At 35.9% G+C, this 20,931-nt stretch overlaps 1 protein-coding gene across 3 annotated transcripts in view; it reads right to left on the reverse strand.

Moving 5' to 3' along the window:
* Positions 1–20,931, reverse strand: part of RBPMS (RNA binding protein, mRNA processing factor) — a 109,303-nt gene that overhangs the window by 51,001 nt on the left and 37,371 nt on the right. For 2 of the 3 annotated variants that reach the window (XM_058173225.1, XM_058173224.1), the window contains exon 2: positions 617–679. In XM_058173225.1, coding sequence (XP_058029208.1) covers positions 617–679 — 63 coding nt within the window. Of the gene's footprint in view, positions 1–616; positions 680–8,528; positions 8,568–12,106; positions 12,185–20,931 lie in introns of all 3 variants that reach the window. The other variant, XM_058173226.1, reaches the window with a different exon arrangement.

The raw sequence follows: 20,931 nt of genomic DNA on the forward strand, positions 1-20,931 counted from the left end.
ACAGAAGAACAGGATAACCAATCTCCAAGGGAGATGGGCCATTTAAAAATAGGAATATAAATAAATAAAATAAATAATAAATTAAAAAAAACAGAAGTGAGCTGGATGAACTTGATTACAGTCATGGAAGTGCACTGTTGGAAACCATGAAGGACCAGACTGGGGACAGATCATCCTGGATAAAGTCCATCTATATGTCACTAAGAGTTGGCAACTTAGTGACCCATAATCAATCATCACTGTATTTGGCAGATCAAAATCATTTCATTTGTTCCATGGACACTTGAAAGATGAAGTCGATATAGCACAGAGATATAAATCAATCCTCTATATGCAGTACATTATATAACTAGCTCCCCTTTGGTTTCATTTCTATTCTGCTAAAGTTGATCATTTCTACATGCAAATGCATTTTTATAAGTATTCAAAGCAACAGTCCCATTTGAAATTTCAATTCAAATTCTAATTTGAATTGCAGTACATGACTCTGTAAATAGAGCTCCATTTTAATATAGTCCAGTGCCTCTTCTCTGTATGTATTTACATCCCTGTATTTAAGTATTTAACCATACTTAGAAAGCAACCCAGTCAACTGAGACTAATACTATGTACTTACATTCAAGGCATTCTTAGCAGCTTCTGCTTCTGAGCGACTATCAAAGCTAACGAAACCCACAGGCTGAAAGAAGAGAAAAATTAGAATGTTTCTGTACTATTCACAGTCAAAATTTTCTATTACTTCATATGCTACTTTTAATTCAAAAATTAAACATAAAAATCTCAATTGAAATATTGATGATAGCCCAAATTAAACACGATTACATTATTTTTAGTATCTTTAGTTCATAAGATGGTACTGATTTTTCATTGTGTAGACTTTTGTTGACTAAACTTTGTTCTGCTCTAGGAATGTCTAAACATTTCATTTCTGATTTTTTTTTTAGGGTGAATTTTCACAAAATATGCCTTGCCAAATGCCACATGGGACTTTCCAAACGTTTTGAAAGGTGAAGTTCACTGTCTTGAATTTGGAATTCCTCTTGTTTCAAGCTCAAGCTTCTCCCAAAATACTCAAAGCATTTTGAATTTTGCATTTAAGATGATGGTTTTCTCAACAACTCATACTTGACATATTTAAAAATAAATATTTTGGACAATTCTATTCAATGTTGCATTCTATATATTAAGTTACAATTTTAAAAGACCATGGTTAATTTTGTTTATTTCACATTCTTGAAAACTTTAAGAGATCATGCCTCCAAAATGAATCTTAAAGATTGTGAGATATCCCATCTGTGGAAAATCATTTATCCAATATCAAAAGAATCAGGCTATGAAAACAGATTAAAAGAAGAAAATGATTACTTAATTATTCCAAAATGCTTCATCTACACTCTGCATTTACCAAGAATTACAACAGGACTGTTGTTTATTTATTTATTTATTATTTAAATTTGTATACCGCCCTTCTCCCGAAGGACTCAGGGCGGTTCACAGCCAAGTAAAAATACACAATACACTATAAATACAATTAACAATTAGTTTAGACTAATTTATCTATAAAAATATTAAAGCAATGAAGTGCTTTATAAAATAATTGTACTAGAACACTTAATTTAGCAGAAACTACAGAACCACCCTTACTTCTGTTGTCTTTATTAAACACTTTACTTTCAAAGTATGTAAACAGATTTAACCTAACAAACAATCAAAATGTTTAGGCTAGGTTTCTTATAAAATTTTTAGACAAAAATCTGAAATTACATTTATCTGTTAATATATTTTCCCATCTTTCAGTATGACAGGATACTAGTGCACAGGCAAAAATAATCACTAATATGAAAAACGGACTTAGATAATAATGCAATAATTTATCCTTCCTTAAATGTGTCATGCTGAATACAGGAATTTTACTTGGAAAACTAATCAAGATTCAGCAATTCTGTTTTTAAATATAGATTTGGGTTTTATTGGCCAATAATTTCAAATTATCTATTTCTTTAACATTTGGATTAGCTACCAAATGAACAACTCTGAAGATCTTTATCCTTTTTTAAAATCGCAGCAGCAACAGCAAATTCCTATACTGTATACATTCCACTGTCATCTGTCCCTTTCAGGGAATCAAACTATAAGAAGAAAATCTGCAGTCATAGGTTTCCAATGGCAGCTATTGATAAAATCATGACAGTTTCACTTTTAAACCATAGGGGTTCAGACTGAACTCAACCCAAAAAGCAAGAGAATTTCTAGGAAAGTTTAAATATAAACTGGAATAAATGCAAATGGAAGTAACAAAGAGCCCCAGCAGGTACCTTAAAAAACTAAAACGAAAAACTGAGGAAGAGACAACATTAGGTAATGACAGGACTGATTTTGCTTTTGGTATAAACATCAATTTTAAAAGCCTAATGTAAATATAAATGGAGCAAATGTTCCTCAAACAAGAAGAAAGTTATTTCAAAAAATTCAAACGAGGTATAGTTTGTCTTTAAGAAATGCATAGTAGAAAAAAAAGTATAAAATACTCTAACTGCAAAATATATTTCAGTTAGAATTAAAAAGAGAAAATGAATTGTTTTGTATATAAACCCCAATTAAAACCAGAACTGATGTTGACTGATAATTATTTATTTATTCATTCAATTTCTATAGCCACCCATCTCTTTAAGCCACCCATCTATAGTCAATGACTCTGGGTGGCTTAAAGTATAAAAACTATAAAACAATTGGGCAATAGGTAGGGGTAAATATATAGGGTTGGAAGCTATTTCCATGGGGCCAAAATTTTGATAATGGAAATTTATGCTTCAAATGAGGATAAAATTTTAAAATGAGTTATAAACAAACTAACCATATGAAAATTGGTATTTAAGGAAAATTGGAATAGAGTGATTTGTTGTAAGAGATGAGCAGCCTGAGATGGAAGACGAGGTTAAATGTGTCATGAGTTTGAATCATTGCACAGCCACCCAAGATCTAAGTCCAGTTCCCCATGAATTCCATTCACCCTTATTTAACACTAATTTAACTTTGACCATTAGATTCTTGTGTATAGGTAACAATAATAAACTCTTCAGGGCTTTGAAGTGTTACTGATTTTTTGGGCCTGACATTTGTCCACCGAAGGACAGTACCTCTGAGAAAGATATTAAAACAGCACAAGATAAATTATCAATTTTTTTTTTGACATGTTGAATAATCTAGCGCTTGTAAATGCATGAAGATACAAAAATCAGGATGCAAAAGAATACACATTATCCCTCACATCCAGGACATAAACTGTTTCAACTCCTACCCTCAAAACGACGCTATAGAGCACTACACACCAGAACAACTAGACACAAGAACAGTTTTTTCCCGAAGGCCATCACTCTGCTAAACAATTAATTCCCTCAACACTGTCAAACTATTTACTAAATCTGCACTACTATTAATCTTCTCATCGTTCCCATCACCAATCTCTTTCCACTTATGACTGTATGACTGTATGACTGTAACTTTGTTGCTGGCAGTCCTTAAGATTTATATTGATATACTGACCATCATTTGTATTGTAAATATTGTACCTTGATGAACATATCTTTTCTTTTATGTACACTGAGAGCATATGCACCAAGACAAATTCCTTGTGTGTCCAATCACACTTGGCCAATAAAAAAAAATTCTATTCTATTCTATTATTCTGAAAGACATAGATCTTTCTTAATATGTTTTGGATATCCAAGAATTTGGCTATTAGTGTTTATAAGTGGATATACTGCCAAAGATATTTTCAAACTTTATATTTAAAAGGAAATCCAATTCTTTCAGATGGAAAATAAATAAACATTGCTGCAGAAAGAAACAGTAATGAAAAATTGTAAAAAGAAGTTAAAGGCATTTTTTAGTAATTTTAAATAAAGGCAGAGACTAATAATGGTTTGAGACACAACAACAGCTTTTATGAAGGGATATTTTATACAGCATAATATTAAAGTAAAAAAAGAGACAAGAAAACACGATTTTAGGTTAGATAAAAATTAAAGAATTAAAGCAATCCCCCCAAAATAAAATTATGTAACACCAAATTAAATTTTTACAACAGCAGTGGTCTTCGTTAATAGTAGGAGAAATAAAAGTAAAAATAAATTATGCAAAACAAAAATAATTTTTAACTTGCAAATAAGCTGGTGAAATTGTTGGCATATAAATTGGGGAACATGAAAAAAATACTAATTAAAACATAGAAATATTATATTAACAGAAGAAATGCCAACAATACTACTCTAATTAATGTAAAGGAAAAGAAATTCCCCTGGAAAAGTTGATGAATATTTAAAGAAACAAAAATTTCAAAAAATCACAGAAATAATTAACGAATGGATCCATTACAATAAGAAATGTTTATGAAGCTATAAAAAAAAGTTACAGCAAGGAAAGCACCTGGACCAGATGATTTACTAGCTTGTTATTATATTTTGAAGACAAATGACTACAACCATTGCAAAAGATAATGAACTTCATTTTACAGACCAGAAAGATACTAGACAGTTTGATAGAGGCTAATATACTATTAATACCTAAAGAAAGTCAAGATTTGACCTGACCAAAAATTATTTCTCAATATCATTATTGAAGAATGACTGCAAGTTACTTATGATGATTTCAGCTGAGAAAATGAAGATGGTTTTACAGGACTATAATCAGATTGAATTTTCACCTAAAAGCTGAGGGACAATATTAGAAACATATAGGATATTTTGGAATAGTTACAACATTATGAAAAGTAAACAACATTGATTTTTCTTGATGCAGAAAGTCCTTTGACAATTTTGAATTGGACATTTTTGTTTACAATTTTGGAATATAGGGACTTTGGAGAGAATTTTATCAAACAGGTAAAATCAATTTATATATCACAAGAAGCATAGTTAATCGTGAATTTAGAATAAACAAAACTTGTGAGTTACAGAAAGGGACTAAACAAGAATGCTCCTTGTCACCATTGCTATTTATTTTAGCTTTGGATGTATTCAAAACAGAGATATAAGATGAGACAAATGCTGGAATGAAGATTAAAAGAAAAACACATACATTACTGGCATTTGCTGATGACCCGGTGATAATTTTGAAAAACCTCCTGGAAGGAGCAGAAATATTTATAGAAAAACTAAAGCATTTGGAGTGTTAACTGATTTTAAAATAAATAAAAGACACAGATGTTAACAAGGAATATGAAACTGGAAAATCAAATGGAACTGATGGGAAAAAAACAGTTCTAAGAATAAGAAAAAAGTGAAATACTTGAATATAAAACATGAATTGTATGTAATACCAGAATAATTATCTTAAGGCATGAAATGAAATTAAAGACATGATAAGTTTTATCATTTTGGGGAGAATTTATATGATAAAAATGAAAATTTTGCTAAGAATAATATTTTCTTTTTCAAATAATATCTATTATGATAACTGATTAATAGTTAAACAATGGCAAAAAGATATATCTAAATTTTTATGGCAATGAAAAAAGAAGAAGAATTAAATATAAAATATTTTAACATGCAAAGGGCCGAGGACAGGACTGCCTGGTTTGAAATTACAGTTTGAAGTCTGCTGCTTAGTCGGGATGGAAGAATGGATTTTTCTGAGAAATAAAGAGAATTTTAGAATTAGAAAAGCACAATTGGAGCTTTGGATGGTATGAATTTTTGTATGGTATGATAAAAGTTAATGTAGATTTTGAGAATTTTTATGTTAGAAATGCCATAATGAGACTATGAAACAGATATAAACCCAGGCTCTGCCTGAAAATGCTTTTATGAGTCTCAGCATAAGAAGTGTTTTACAGGAATGAAACAGTAGAAAGAGAAAAATGGTTAACTTATTAAGAGCTCTTCTAACAGGAACATGGTTAGATGAACTCAAAGAGTAATTGACTGAAGAGGGATTTAGTTTTTAATGGTTTTCATATGCATAGTTAAGAGGAAGATTTAAGGTTAATAATAGGACATTTGGAATTGACAACAGATGACAGAATATGAAGTTTAACTATGTACAAATGATGAACATGTATGGTAATTGCTAAAATGTAATTTAGCTGAAATTTTGAAATAGAAAAAGAACAAATGAAAGACTGCGATAAGAACTTTGGACACAATACACTGAACAGTGGGAAAATATGTGGTTAAAAGGACTAAAATTTATATTATGTTATAATCTAAAAGATGTTTTTAATATAATGATGTAACATTGGTATAGGACTCCAGAAAAAATTATCTAGAATGTATATAGGTACTTTAAATGCATGTTGGACAACATGTATCATTTTTATTATGACAACTGGACTTGTAAAAAAGTCAGAAATTTCTGGGTTCAAATACATGCAATGATAACAATGAGGTCATCAGTGGTTTTGGGGTGAGTTATCATCTGTACGCTGATGATACTCAGCTGTACTTTTCCACCCCGGACCACCCCAATGAAGCTATCGAAGTGCTGTCCCGGTGCCTGGAAGCCGTACGGGTCTGGATGGGGAGAAACAGACTCAAGCTCAATCCCTCCAAGACGGAGTGGCTGTGGATGCCGGCACCCCGGTACAGTCAGCTGCACCCGCAGCTGACTGTTGAAGCAGTTAGTGGCCCCAAAGGAGGTGGTTCGCAACTTGGGCGTCCTCTTGGATGGACGGCTGTCCTTTGATGAACATCTGGCGGCCGTCTCCAGGAGGGCTTTTTACCAAGTTCGCTTGGTCCGCCAGTGAAGCTATCGAAGTGCTGTCCCGGTGCCTGGAAGCCGTACGGGTCTGGATGGGGAGAAACAGACTCAAGCTCAATCCCTCCAAGACGGAGTGGCTGTGGATGCCGGCACAGTTACTCACCCTTCCTTGACCGGGATGCCTTATGCACAGTTACCCACGCTCTGGTCACATCTCGGTTGGATTATTGCAATGCTCTCTACATGGGGCTGCCCTTGAGGTGCACCCGGAGGCTACAGTTAGTCCAGAATGTGGCTGCGTGAGTAGTAACGGGAGCCGCTCGTGGCTCCCATGTAACATCACTGCTCCGCAGTCTGCACTGGCTTCCTGTGGTCTTTCGGATGCGCTTCAAGATTTTGGTTACCACCTTTAAAGCGCTCCATGGCTTAGGACCCGGGTACTTACGAGACCGCCTGCTGTTACCTTATGCCTCCCACCGACCGGTACGCTCTCACAGAGAAGGTCTCCTCAGGGTGCCATCCGCCAAACAATGTCGGCTGGCGGCCCCCAGGAGTAGGGCCTTCTCTGTGGGAGCAGCGACGCTCTGGAATGAACTTCCCCCTGGCCTACGCCAAGTGCCTGATCTTCGGACCTTTCGCCGTGAGCTAAAAACATACTTATTTATTCAAGCTGGACTGGCATAATGGTTTTTTAACATTTTAATTGGGTTTTATTGTTGTGGGGTTTTAAATTTTTAAAATTTAAAATTTAAATTTTTAAACATTGGCCTTTTTGTAATATGTTTTATTTTAAACTTTGATTTTAATTGTATATATATTGTGTTTTATTTAGGCTGTACACCGCCCTGAGTCCTTCGGGAGAAGGGCGGTATAAAAATTTGATAAATAAATAAAATAAAATAAATAAACAACAAATTTTAAAGCCAACATTCTAAAATCAGAACTTTTCTTGCTGGGATTAGTGGACAATCAGTTAGAAAGGATCCATGGAAGATTATTTTAATATATGATTATTGCCACAATAATGCACAATAAATATGTGCAAAATGAAAAGATTGACATGCCCAAACAGAGGAATGGATGAACTAGACAATGACAGAATTAGCACAGATGACAAAATTAACCTGTCTGGTTAGAAAAAGATCAACAACTACATTTATCAATGATTAGAAATCTCTTACGGACTTTTTGCTGAAAAAAGTTTGTGATTTATGGGTTTGAAGATTAGAAAGGGAAGCTTATGAAAAGAAGGAAATTATGATGTAACCTTAGAGACAGAAGGTGGAATATAATGCATTTATAACTGCTGTCAAAAAGATGGGAAATCACTTCTTTCCTCCCTGCTTTTTCTTTTTTTTCTATTTGTATTTCTCTATTTTCTTTCTTATTTCTTTTCTTTTCTAATATGTTTGTATTTTTTATCTTGTTAAAATCTCTTCAATAAAATCATATTTTTTAAAAATGAGACTTGCATACATAACGTAATCACAATCATCCTTTCTCCATGTCAGTGATCACATTTTGAAGATGAACTGGGCTGGATACAATTTAAATTTTTCAAGTACATCTAACATACATCTCTAACACAATGATTACTGTATTTAAAAGATAAGTACTGAATCAACTAGAAAGACTGTAATGGGTTAAAACTGTGACTCCAGTTATTCTGACCATCTTCAGTGACTTTTGTTTTAAAAAAAGAAATATAAAGATTACTGATATTTAAACCTCTGTGCTAAACTTTTATACTAACTTTACCATTTCTAATTTACAGCATCTTAATAACCTCCTATGATGGTTATGATAAAGCATTTATTCAGTGTTAGCCTTACCTGCTTTGAAGTGAGTTTAATAAGAGAACCTTCATACCCCTGGAGAGAAAAATAAAAACTATATATGTACAAAATAATATACAAGATCTTTAGATCTGTACATTTAAATGTATCAACACATTGTCACATAGTAATATACAGCATTCTTTATCATTTGGCTTTCTTTTAAAAGAACAGCAACCATAATTCATAAAAAACCCTAATTATTTCATACGGCCTTAAGGCAGACAACTGATTAATAACAGGAACTTAACTTTCTATTCAATATTAGGATTAAAAATTGAGTTAAAGTATTAAAGTTATATACCATTACTTAAAAAGTATTCATTATTGTTGGAACTATAGACCCTTCTCACTTACCAACCGCAATTGAGGCTGGCAATTCTGTTGCTAGGTGTACATTTGTAAAATGAAAAAAATAATCACATGACTCTGCCCAATGTGACCGCACCTGATGACAGTTTGGCAGTTCCAGCTGTAGTCACTAAGTGAATGTGGGTTTTTAAGTGCGACATCACGTGATGCAACTTTTGGCTTTCTGCTGGCTTTCCCCTTGGCTTTGCTTGTCAGAAGCTGCCTGTGAAGGTCACAAATGGCAATCATGGGACTGCAGAGCACTACGATCTTGATAAATGCAGGACAGCTGCCAGGTACCCAAATCATCATCATGTGACTGAGGGGACTCTGCAACAGCTGAATCTTGAAAACCTGTCATAAGTCTCCTTTTTCAGCACCATCATAACTTCGAACCGTTCCTGAATGAGTGGTCAGTTAATGAGGATTATCTGTACCGTATTTTGAGTAAAATATACAGAAAAAAATAATAATCCTTCAATTCTATATATAAAAGTAAGGTCAAGTTTGTCCCAAAGTACTTTTTTCAAAAGGCAACTGGACTTTCTTGGGTTTTTCTTCCTTTGAGAACTTTTCACTTTTCATCCAAGAAGCTTCTTCAGTTCTTTTTGGATGAGAAGGGAAACATTTTTAAAGAAAAAAACACACACCAATCGTCTTTTGGAAAAAGCCCTTTTGGGACAACCATGACCTGGATGATTGAGAATCTCCAAAGACATGTTTGCTTTGGAGTAACACAAATAAGACATTATACCATCGTGCTTAACACGGGCATCCATTCCTCACAACTAAAAAGTGCCAAAATGACATCATGTGTGCCAACTGTCATGAGCTCCACCATTATGTACTTATATCATGATGCAATGCACAGAAATTTGCACAGCAAGACGCTCATGTATTCAGGACTATTCTATAATGCAGGATTCTACTGCTCCGAAACTGGTGCTGCTCCTCTGGGTTCTCTCCACACTGTGAACTACTGAGTCAGTTCCATTCCAGAAATTCCGCATAGAGAGTGTTGCAGTCTTTTTTTCCCCTCGTTCTAGGGCAAAGGTTTGCCTGCTGGTGTAAACAACTGCTTTGCCATATCTGATAGCTCCTTTGTGAAGTCAAGGCATTAATTCACCATTATTAGGTATGATCAGTTGGGCAATTTTACTGCTGTCCACCCAGAGAATATCTAAGGAGTCCCCCACCACCACCACCACATTCTGCAAACACTGATGATAAAACAACTACAATGAGGCTGGGGGCACCAACTGAACTGCCAATTCTTCTGCATTTTGACAGCTATCTGAGTAGCCTTTCCCTTTACCCTTTCCCTCTGGGTAGAAAGATTCTATGATAGAGTTCTTTGTTGAAGCAATCTAATATTTTCATTCCTAGCATGTAATTCACCACTGTTGCAAATTGTCCCCAAGGGTAAACGTATGTGGGAATGACCTTGAGAGACAAGGGGAAAGCCAGAGGAATGATCAGGTAAGACACAGCTTAGCCGACAGAAGGAATGTGGGCATGGTGAATGTGCCAGAAGGGATTCTCTCTATTTCTTGAGCTGTAAAGATGACAAGGAGAAATGTATTGTCAGATTTGCAGGACTGATGTCAGCTTGTGAGGTAGTCCAGACACCCGATGAAACTGTTCTATTTTATTGTAAGGTTACATTAACAGAATCTGGCAAGTCTGATTCTGTTTTCAAACCTTAATAAAAAGTATGTCTGCTAAAAATATCAATATTTATTATTAGATTTATCTCACCTTTATTATTTTATAAATATCTCAAGTCAGCAAACATACCTAATATTCCTCTCTCCTCCTATTTCCCCCACAACAACCCTGTGAGGTATGTTGGGCTGAGAGAAAGTGACTGGCTGAAAGTTACCCAGTTGGCTTTCATTCCCAAGATAGAACTAGAACTTAGTGTCCCGATTTCTAGGCTGAGCTGAGAATGGGTATTAGAGTTAATAGCTGAGGTAACAAGGGCACCCATGTTACATGAAGAAGCTTCTTGGATGAGAAGCGAAATGTCTTCAAAGAAAAACCAGAAGGTCCAGTTGCCTATTCAAAAAGCATCTTTGGGACAAGGGCACCCACGTTTGTTTGTTTTTTTAAAGTTGGCAAGTAATGCCACTTCTGAATCAGCCTACAGGGAAAAACATTTGGGGGCTTCCCAGAAATAAATATTGTTGGTCTCCATCTTTCCTGAGGCAAAATTATAAAAAGCAGTGTTTAAATGATTTAGAAGGTACCACTTGGAAGATACAACGGAAGATACCTCAAGTACTAAGAAACTGTTAATGGGATATGTATTAGGGATTTGCAAAGCATTCAGAAGAGATGTTTGGCAAAGTAGGTGAGCATAAGCAAAGCACTTCTCTGTGAAGTGTTAAAGAAGTCAAGTTTTCTGCAAGCTAAATGTCTTGCAAACGACCTGGCTGTTTTAACACTTCAAACAGAGATGCTTTGTTGTTTCCAACACATTTGGTGAAACACTTCTTTCAAATGCTCTGCAGTTTGCACAGTCATAATAATATGCGTATAATCAAGATGTCAAACAGAAATGACACAAAAAAGAATTTTTCCCATGACACCCAGTTCAAAGGGGGTGGGTGGGGAAATGTAATGAAGTGGATTAAAAGATGTCATTACCAAGAAAGGTAGATTTCATACATATATAGGCTAATAGTATGCTTTCTATAAATGAAAATGAGGTATATCAGCCCAGAACAAATAAAAAAACATGTTAGATTAGTACATTTCCATTGCTGGTATTAGAAAATAATAAAAAAAACCCAGTAAAATATGCCTTGGAAGAATATATGGAAGCACCTACAATATGTGGCATGTTGTTTACAGACATTATGAACTCTACCTAATCTTTATCATCAGTAGAGGCTCATATGTGTAACTTGGAGCCTTCTTCACACCACTGTTAATATTTATAGCCATTTACTTTGGGAATGTTTGGCCAACTTTCTGTCTCTTTGAAAATCCTCCTAGCCAAGTTTTCAGCTGAAATAAGATATTACAATTAACTGTATTCCAAACTTTTAAAAATCCGAATACTAGGAATATTGTATTCTCCTCCAGGAGAACCTGTCAGACATTACTGTGGAAATATGCCATTTATAATAACAATACAAATCACAATGTTTCTATAAATAAGCACACCAAGGCTCTTGGTCTCAGTTTTGTCTTCTAAGATTGGTAGTCAAAGAAAGTACCTTGAATGGTCTGAACAAGAGATAGAGCTCTCGTGGTTTGATATCCAGGGGCAGACCACTGACAAAGAGTGTCCGTACCTTTAAAAAAACAAAGAAAAGATCCACATCAAGAACATGAAAGCAACTTTCTGCAAATTTATTCCATATAATCAACAGTAAGGTGTAAATTCTTCCAATTTATTAGAGCTTCTCTCTCTGCAATTATACGTTCTTACTATAAATGAATGCGCTAAACCTGAATTTCTTTATGAAAATGACTTTCATATATTTAAATTGCTGACTCCAATAAATAAAATCCAAGCAACAGATTGGCAGTCACTGCTATCTCCAATTATTATGATTCTAATTACATTCTCTTGTATTTCTATAGCATTTCACATAAGTAAGCAGGTTGAAAAATTTAAACTCCCCAATAATTGGGGACATATTTTGTATTTTAAGCTATCTTGGCTTATTAACAAATGATGTTTCCACAACTTAATTCAATAAACTTTCACAGGACAATTAAGCAGATTTGTTGAATTTATATTGAATATTGAATATATCTTCCCATATGTATTCACTCTCCTTTACATTTTATTATTTGAAGCAATATATTTTATCTTGCGCAATTGATTTTTTTCTGAATATTTAGAAATGATTTTAACTAGCATGAATATGTGAATTTGTGTGGTGCTATCTAGTACTGAGTACTACCGCCATTATAAGTCTCTATATTTCATAAATAAGTAGAGATGTTCCTACTTATTATTTATTTATAAGATTTTTCAATGTTACTTTGCTGCATTCTGCAATTATTTTACTCTACCGTACACAAAAGATCTGCAGCTGCTTTAAGAAAGGAAATTGTCAGGCTTCCAGTTCATTTCCTGACTTATGATTTCTACAGTTAGTAACTGATCTGCAGAATCTGGGCTACTATCTCCCTTAAGTACATTCCAAACTCCTAAAAGGCCTTTCCAACTCTGTTCATATCAAACTGTGCAAGATAAAATGCCCACTATTTGTTGTGTACCCTATGCTTCACCAAATCAAGCATTATTTCTGCAGCATGCCAGATGTCCTCCAACATTAGGAAAGTGCTTCATTTAGTACATATCTACACATTATGTTGAATGTCTTGACCTAATTGGTGCTGCTTTAATATAAATAAATAAATATACATACATACACACACACACACACACACAAGTTTCAGTATCACGAGAGAAGTAATTTCAGCCAGGCCTAACATTCTTGCTTTCAGCCAATTGCTCTACATGAAATATATTTGCTTTGCTTAGCCTTCCACCTCATTCTTCCATATCCTCATATCTCCCCCTGCAACAACAACAGGAAAAAGGAAAGCCAACAGCAACTCTTTGTGAACAGGGCCCTGATTAGAGAAAGACCCAGGTCTACAATCATTACGAAGTAGATCAGAAAACAATTTATGACAAAACAACAACAACCCTCTACATTCCCATCAGCCTGGATATCTATCAATCAGATATCCAGCACAAAAGAAGTCTAGATCAGGATTTGTGCAAACACAGCTGATCAGAATTTGTGCAAGCACAGAGGCATAAAAACATTCTAGATAGACATTTAAATGCAAATCTGGATAAAAGTGTTCCTACTGACAACTTTTAAGTTAACTTGCTAAAGACTGAGAAAGGTTATTATTGAACTCAGAAAGGCAATTTACTGGCTAAAAGTATTATATTTCTTTTCCCCCAGAGAAAAACAAGGTTTTTTTTTTAAAAAAGTAATTGGTTCTGATAGCATGTACATCTAACAGAGTTATCTCTGCCAAGACAAATTTGGCAGTTTTTCATATGTCCCCCCTCTAATTTTACAAAGTCGTTTGACCACGAGCAAAAAAAAAATCCCTGTCTCCAATCTTGCAATTAGCCAACTCCTCCAAGTATGGAGTAACTGAAAAATGTAAACAGTAGAAAAGACAGACTTGTTTAAACAGAAAAACTCCACTACAGCTGAAGACATTGTTTCCCGTTGAATGCTTTCATCTTCTTTACTTTCTAAGTAAGTTAAACAGGATATTTACTTTTAACTTACTTATTTCAATCAACTAATAAGTAAAGCACTTAAATTAAGCAACAAAGCGCTTGAGTCATCTAATGTGAGATAATCTTGGTCCAAAGAAATTACCCAAATTCTCTTTTCAGTAAATAACGATAAAGGGCAGAGGGCAAATTTAAACTCCATTACTCTTGGAACTGATGTCTACAAGGCTAAAAAATTCAATGAAAAATTACTAAAAAGAAATGCAATCAGCAATTAAGCCTCCTTTATATGATCAAAAACTGCACTCCACTTCCATAGTTTTTAGTATCATACACAAGCTTTCTTATATTTAATGAATGTTCAAAGAGATTTAGTCTTGATCAAATAAAGAAGTCTATTAATCTAGCATTCTGTTTTCATCAGAAGTCAGCTAGATGTGCAGTCTATAGAAAAGATAAACATGACAGAAATTTTCTTTGTTGGGTCTGCCTCTGTCCTATCTCTCTCTACTGAAGGACCATTAAATATAGTGAAATGTGTATGTGTGTGTATGTAATACATTACAGGCATTTCTCAAGTTATGGCTAAATTCATCTCAGCATTTCTGTTGCTAAGCAAGGCAGAGTTAAGTCACTTTTACCCCATTTTACGATTCTTTTGCCACAGTTGTTAGTGAATCACTGCAGTTGTTACTCACTATGCTTATTGGAAGCCAGCTAGTTACAAAGGGTGATCATATGACACCCCCCCCAGAACAGTGTAATTCTCATAAATACATGCCAGTCGCCAAGCACTCAAATTTTGATCACATGACCATGCTGCAACAGTCCTAAGTTTATAAACTGGTTATAAGTAATTTTTTCAGTGCTACTGTAACTTCAAATGGTCACAAGTGAGTGATTGTAAGTGAAGAACTACCTGCATACATATATGAATAAAATTAATTTAAGATACAGTAGCATAACAATTATACACATAACACCTATAAAACTTATTATTTATTTATTTATTTATTAATCATACTTATATACCGCACCATCTCCCGTAGGACTCAGGGCGGTTCACAGGCATATTAAAACAATATAATAAATAAGCATTAAAACCCAGTTAAGACTAAATATTATCATGGCCTGATCACTAAAACAGTAAAAACCAGTAAAAACCCCATTAAAATTTTGCTAAAACATTTTATTCTTAGGCTAGTCCAGCATGCTGAAATAATAGTCTTCAGTTCACGTCTGAAGGTCCGGAGGTCGGGGAGTTGTCGTAATCCCGGAGGAAGCTCGTTCCACAGGGCTGGTGCCGCCACAGAGAAGGCCCTCCCCCTGGGGGTCGCCAACCTACATTGTTTGGTCGATGGCACCCTGAGGAGGCCCACTCTGTGGGAGCGCACAGGTCGTTGGGAGGCAATCGGCGGCAGAAGGCGGTCTCGAAGGTATCCCGGTCCTAAGCCATGGAGCGCTTTAAAGGTGGTAACCAAAACCTTGAATTGCACCCGGAAGACTACCGGTAGCCAGTATAGGCCGCGCAGGATGTGGTGGAGTTCAACCTACCCAACAACCTGTCCATGTCCTCAGGAGTCACAGGATCAAACTCAGCCCAGATAACAGTCTCAAGACTCGTCTCCGCCATCCCACCTGAATCTATCCAATCAGTGTCCAGGCCGTCCCGAATCTGAGCGATTTTATCAGACAGATACTGAACAAAATCCTCAGCGCGTCCCTGTAAGGGGTCCTCCCAAGCCTCCTGCGTGAGCAGGGAGCGGGTCACCCTAAACATGGTGGCTGGGCGATTATCTGCCGATGCGATGAGTGCGGAGAAATAGTTATGTTTCGCCGCCCTGATCGCCACTAGGTAGGTCTGAATATATGACCTCACTAGTGTTCGGTCTGGTTCGGAACGGCTGGACCTCCAGGCGCTCTCTAGGTTTCTTTTCCGGTGCTTCATCTCTCTCAGCTCCTCGTTATACCAAGGAGCTGGTCGAGTTCGTCGCCGGGTCAGAAGCCGAGCCAGCTCCTCAGCCAGCTCCTCAGCCGAGCCGTGGGCTAACTCCCTCAGAAATGGCCCAAGCTCCGTCAGAAACCTCTCAGGGTCCATCAGGCACCTGGGACGGAACCATTGAACCGGTTCCGTCTCCCTGCAGTGAGGTGTAACGGTCCGAAAGTCTAACTGAAGGAGTAAATGATCTGACCATGACAAGGGTTGAGATATTAATTCCCCTAACTCCAGATCATTTAGCCACTGTCCCGAGATGAAAATCAAGTCCAGTGTGTTACCCCCGATGTTATTAAGCTGATCTAGCTAACTATACCTATAAAACCTATTATCTATAAGACCTGTCTATTTTATTACCTGTCTATTTTACACTCCTTGGTTATGCATAAGTGAATTTCTCCAATTTTGCATTTTCTCTGTTATTATCTATGTTCTTGTGGGTTTTGCTTATTTCCATTAAGAAAGTAAAACTGATTTGTTGCTGCCAAATAATTTCCAACCCATATTTTCCTGTGTTAAATAATCAAGGCACATGAATCAGAAACCTACATCTACAACCCAAAGTGCCTACACAGGAGTTGACTTACCCTCACTATCTCCCGAAAGAAAAGTGCATTGTTTCAAACTATGGTACAATCAGAGAGAGATACGCCAGCAGCTAAATCCAACAGCTTCATGGTACTGTACACAGTAATGAAGTTGAAGCCCAAAGGTCCTGGTATATGGAAAGAATTTCAAAGCCTTCCAAAATGACTTTGTAAAGACTTAATGACTTTCTTCACACTAAAAAGGCATTTTTGTTCTTTTGCATTTCTTTCTGGTATTAATGAAGTACTTTAAGCACAAACTACATTGGAATTCCACAAGACCTTTGTACAAGTAAAGGCAGCCCTCGACTTACAATCCTATGTTTAGTGACCATTCGAAGTCATAACAGTACTACAAAAAAGTGATTTATGATCAATACTCACAATTAAGACCGTTGCCGCATCACACAGTTATGCATTATGTTTAAAATTTGGGAGCTTGACAACTGGCATGTATTTATGATGGTTGCAGCATCAGGGAGTCATGCAATCACCATCTGCTATCTTCCCAGCCAGCTTCTGAGAAGCAAAGTCAATGGGGAAACCTAGATTCATTTAACAACTGCACTGATTTTAGGGGGAAAAAGTTCATAAAATTGGGCATGACTCATTTAACAATCACCTTCCTTAAGTAATGGAAATTTTTGTCTGAAATGTGGTTGTAGGTTGAGGATTATCTGTATCTGACTTATGACCATCCGTTTGGTAACCATTTGAAATTATGATGATGCTGAACGAAGGGATTATAACTCTTGCTTGAACTTTGTAGATCACTCTATCTATAGCAGGGGTGTCAAACTCGATTTCATTGAGGGCCACATTAGGGTTGTGTTTGATCTCGGGTGGGGGGCACGGAGTGGGCACAGCCAGGGTGGGTGTGGCCAACTTAATGTCACTTGTGTCGGGGGCGCCTGTGATGGCCCGAGCCCTCTGCCAGTGAAAATGGAGCTCAGGAGGGCTGCATGCAGCTCTCCTGAGCTCTGTTTTTGCTGGCAGAGGTACCGTGGACCAGTCCTTTGCTGTTTTCAGAGTAGCCCTGTGGGCTGGATCTGGCCCCCAGGCCTTGAGTTTGACCCCCCTGATCTACAGACAAAAGATTATTTCCAGGTCTTTCACATCTCCCATCAATCAACTTGTCTTTTAAAATAATCCTTAAAAAGAAAGTTGAAATCCATATTGGGAAGCACTTTGAGCAATATAGTTTAATCAAACCTATGAAAATAGTTTATGTAGAAAAACTATTATAATCAACATTTAATATGTTATTTAATTAATTATTTTGCAATATTTGCATATTTCTTGTCAAAGACATTCAGGGTCAGGTACAGAAAAGCAAAAACTGAATATCTTAAAATATATTACAAACATTCACAATACTAATCATGAGATAATTGTTCACACAGTCTACAGATCAAAGAAAGGGCCTTGAAACAAAATGTTTACTTTTTATTCTTGGACCGAAATCCTAACATCTCTAGAAGAGTAAGAAGAAAGAAAAATTCAGCCACATTGTTATATGCAGAAAATTACTCCTTTAGCCTTTAAGATCCTACCATTACTCAATTTACACCTCACTAATCACTGATTCCTGTACTTTTCATAAAGGCATGTACATAAATATCTGCCTAGGGTTGCAGCATTTACTAAGCGCATTTTGGGTATTTGATTTGGTTTTATAATCGCACTATTAAAGTTTTTTGTTTTGTTTTGTTTATTTTTTTAGGGTTTTTTATTCAATGTTTTTACATTCCTACTCTATTTACAGCATTACAACAAGCTATTTCCTTTACTTTTATTTTTGATTTGAACCTTGTAATTTTTTTATATTAATTGTACAAAATGCTGATCAGGGACTACAGCAATAAAGATTATCTGATTTAAGTCAGGCAGTGTCAGATGGGGATTTTAAAAATCCCTCCTTCCCTTTGCTGTTTGTAACAATCGAGGAATCTTACTTCAAAGATTTTTTTCTGTTAGAAACTTGAAAGTACTGTGGGCAATAAATTAATTAGAGAAAATATTTTTCTTTCAGACCTAATAAAAACCATGCTGAATGTTGTTAGCTTCAAAGAGATCTGGATTTTGATAAATTCATATCATTCCATATCATTCAATAATTTATTGCAAAAGGATTCTGGATCTACTTAGGCAACTAAGGAAAATTCTTCCCCATACTTTTCCTTCATTCTTCTTACACATGAAAACCAACTATTTTTAATGCTTCTTGGTTTCTTGAAACAGAAATAACTAATGGGGGGGATGGGTGCGTGGAAGCAAGTAGGACTCAAGGACTTAGCAAAAATCAACCGGATCTATATATCTTGCCATCTGGAAAACTCCTAAACAAACTTAGGGAATCTCTATTTACAGCATCTCAGTAAAGAATAGTATAAGGAGGAAGGAGTGATCCAAATATTAAAATATCAATGTCTTACTCTCAAATTTTTCTGATACAGAAACAAAACATCCACTGCAGACAAAAGTAACCCTAAAATGCTGAGCACAGTGAAGTAGGATAGTGTGAGCTGTAAAAAACCCCAACGCAAATAACATTGAATATTTCTTTCCTTAGTAAAAATGTTTTCCAAGCCACACTGAAAACTGCAGAAGGTCAGAGGGTCTCCATCGGTGGTGAAATCCTCCACTGGTCGCCACCAGTTCACTGCCTGCGCATGCAGGGGGGGGGGACCAAACGCGCGCGGTGTGTGCATGTGCCACTACCTGACTCTGTGGTCTCTTCCAAAAATCCCCAAAGCTTCAACCAAAAACTGTCTACTAGTGACCTCACCCCATTCCTAAGAGGTCTGTAAGGGGCGTGCATAAGAGCACAAGCGTGCCTACCGTTCCTGTCCTAATGTTTCCTTTCGTTATATCCAATCAATATAGTTATTACATACTTATGCTTATATATATATATGCTTATATATCGTATAATTATTTCATGCTTATATATACTGTGTGACAAAATAAAAAATAAATAAAAAATAAATGTCAGATGCATGCTGCATGTGCATGCGCAATGCGCACCAGACGCACACTGCATGCACATGCGCAGTCCACTCCAAACACACACTTTTGAATTTCCTGCTTTTTTTTTTTTTTAACTTTTTAAAGCATTTTTAACTACTGGTTCGGGTGAACTGGCCCAAACCAGTAGCATTTCACCCCTTGGCTCCACACACATATCATATGAACAACACTCTACCATCCAGTGCCCACTGTGCTAGATAGCATTGGGAGCTATTTCCTGAATCATTCTGAACTGGTTACCACAAATTCTCTGGGTACTGTGAGAGTGACAACCAACCTACCTCATCACTTGCCTGTGTACCAGCACTTCCACATAAGGATTTTATGCCTTTTCAAAAATACCACCTGGTCTATCTGATCAGATGACATGGGCTTACTGTGAGAAATGAACTGGCTTCCCACCTTCCTGACACTGCATCACTTTGAAAATGAAGTAAAATTGATCTTTCTTTCTTTCTTTCTTTCTTTCTTTCTTTCTTTCTTTCTTTCTTTCTTTTCTTTTCTTTTCTTTTCTTTTGCAGTGCTGGAACTTCTATTCTATCCATCCTTCATTGGGCAGGAATTCTTGCTTCTCTGTGCTTTGCAGCTCCTGAGCTCAAGCAAGTCATTATATTTTAAGAAAGGTTGATGCCTTTATGGTGAAAATGCACAATTCTTGTCAATTTCACCCCCAATCTCCAGCTGCATGGCAAGAGAACAATCTGGACCAACTTGTCCATAGATGTCCAAAAAGAAAGGATGACATAAGGAGTGTCACAAAACAAGCAGTAATTTTAGCAAGCAGATTTTTGACACATTACTTAATTTGCCATTTTCTGCCACCGCTTCATAAGTAGTGAAGAATAAGCTAAAGAATTTTAGAAGTATTGGGAATACTGAATTAAACATACAGTATATGTATGCAGTGAGTCTCTACCATCATTCATATACTTTGAACAATAAAATAAGTATTGTTTTCTTTGTGTTTATCCATGTATTTTAGTTGGATGCTTTTCATTTTTTAATTCATACCTATATTCCACAATGTTAATAAAAAGTTGGCAAATCTACTTTCACTAGCATAAATAGAATTTATCCCACATACTGCCAAGAAAAGCTGATGGAAAAAATTATCAGTAAAGTTCAGCAGGGGACAATGGAAACAAACCCCCAGCAGAAAAATTCCTAGGACTAAGAGAAGCAGGAACTGCATAATATCTTATAATT

The sequence above is a fragment of the Ahaetulla prasina genome, chromosome 2 (genome assembly GCF_028640845.1).
Source record: "Ahaetulla prasina isolate Xishuangbanna chromosome 2, ASM2864084v1, whole genome shotgun sequence".
Classification (NCBI taxonomy): Eukaryota; Metazoa; Chordata; class Lepidosauria; order Squamata; family Colubridae; genus Ahaetulla; species Ahaetulla prasina.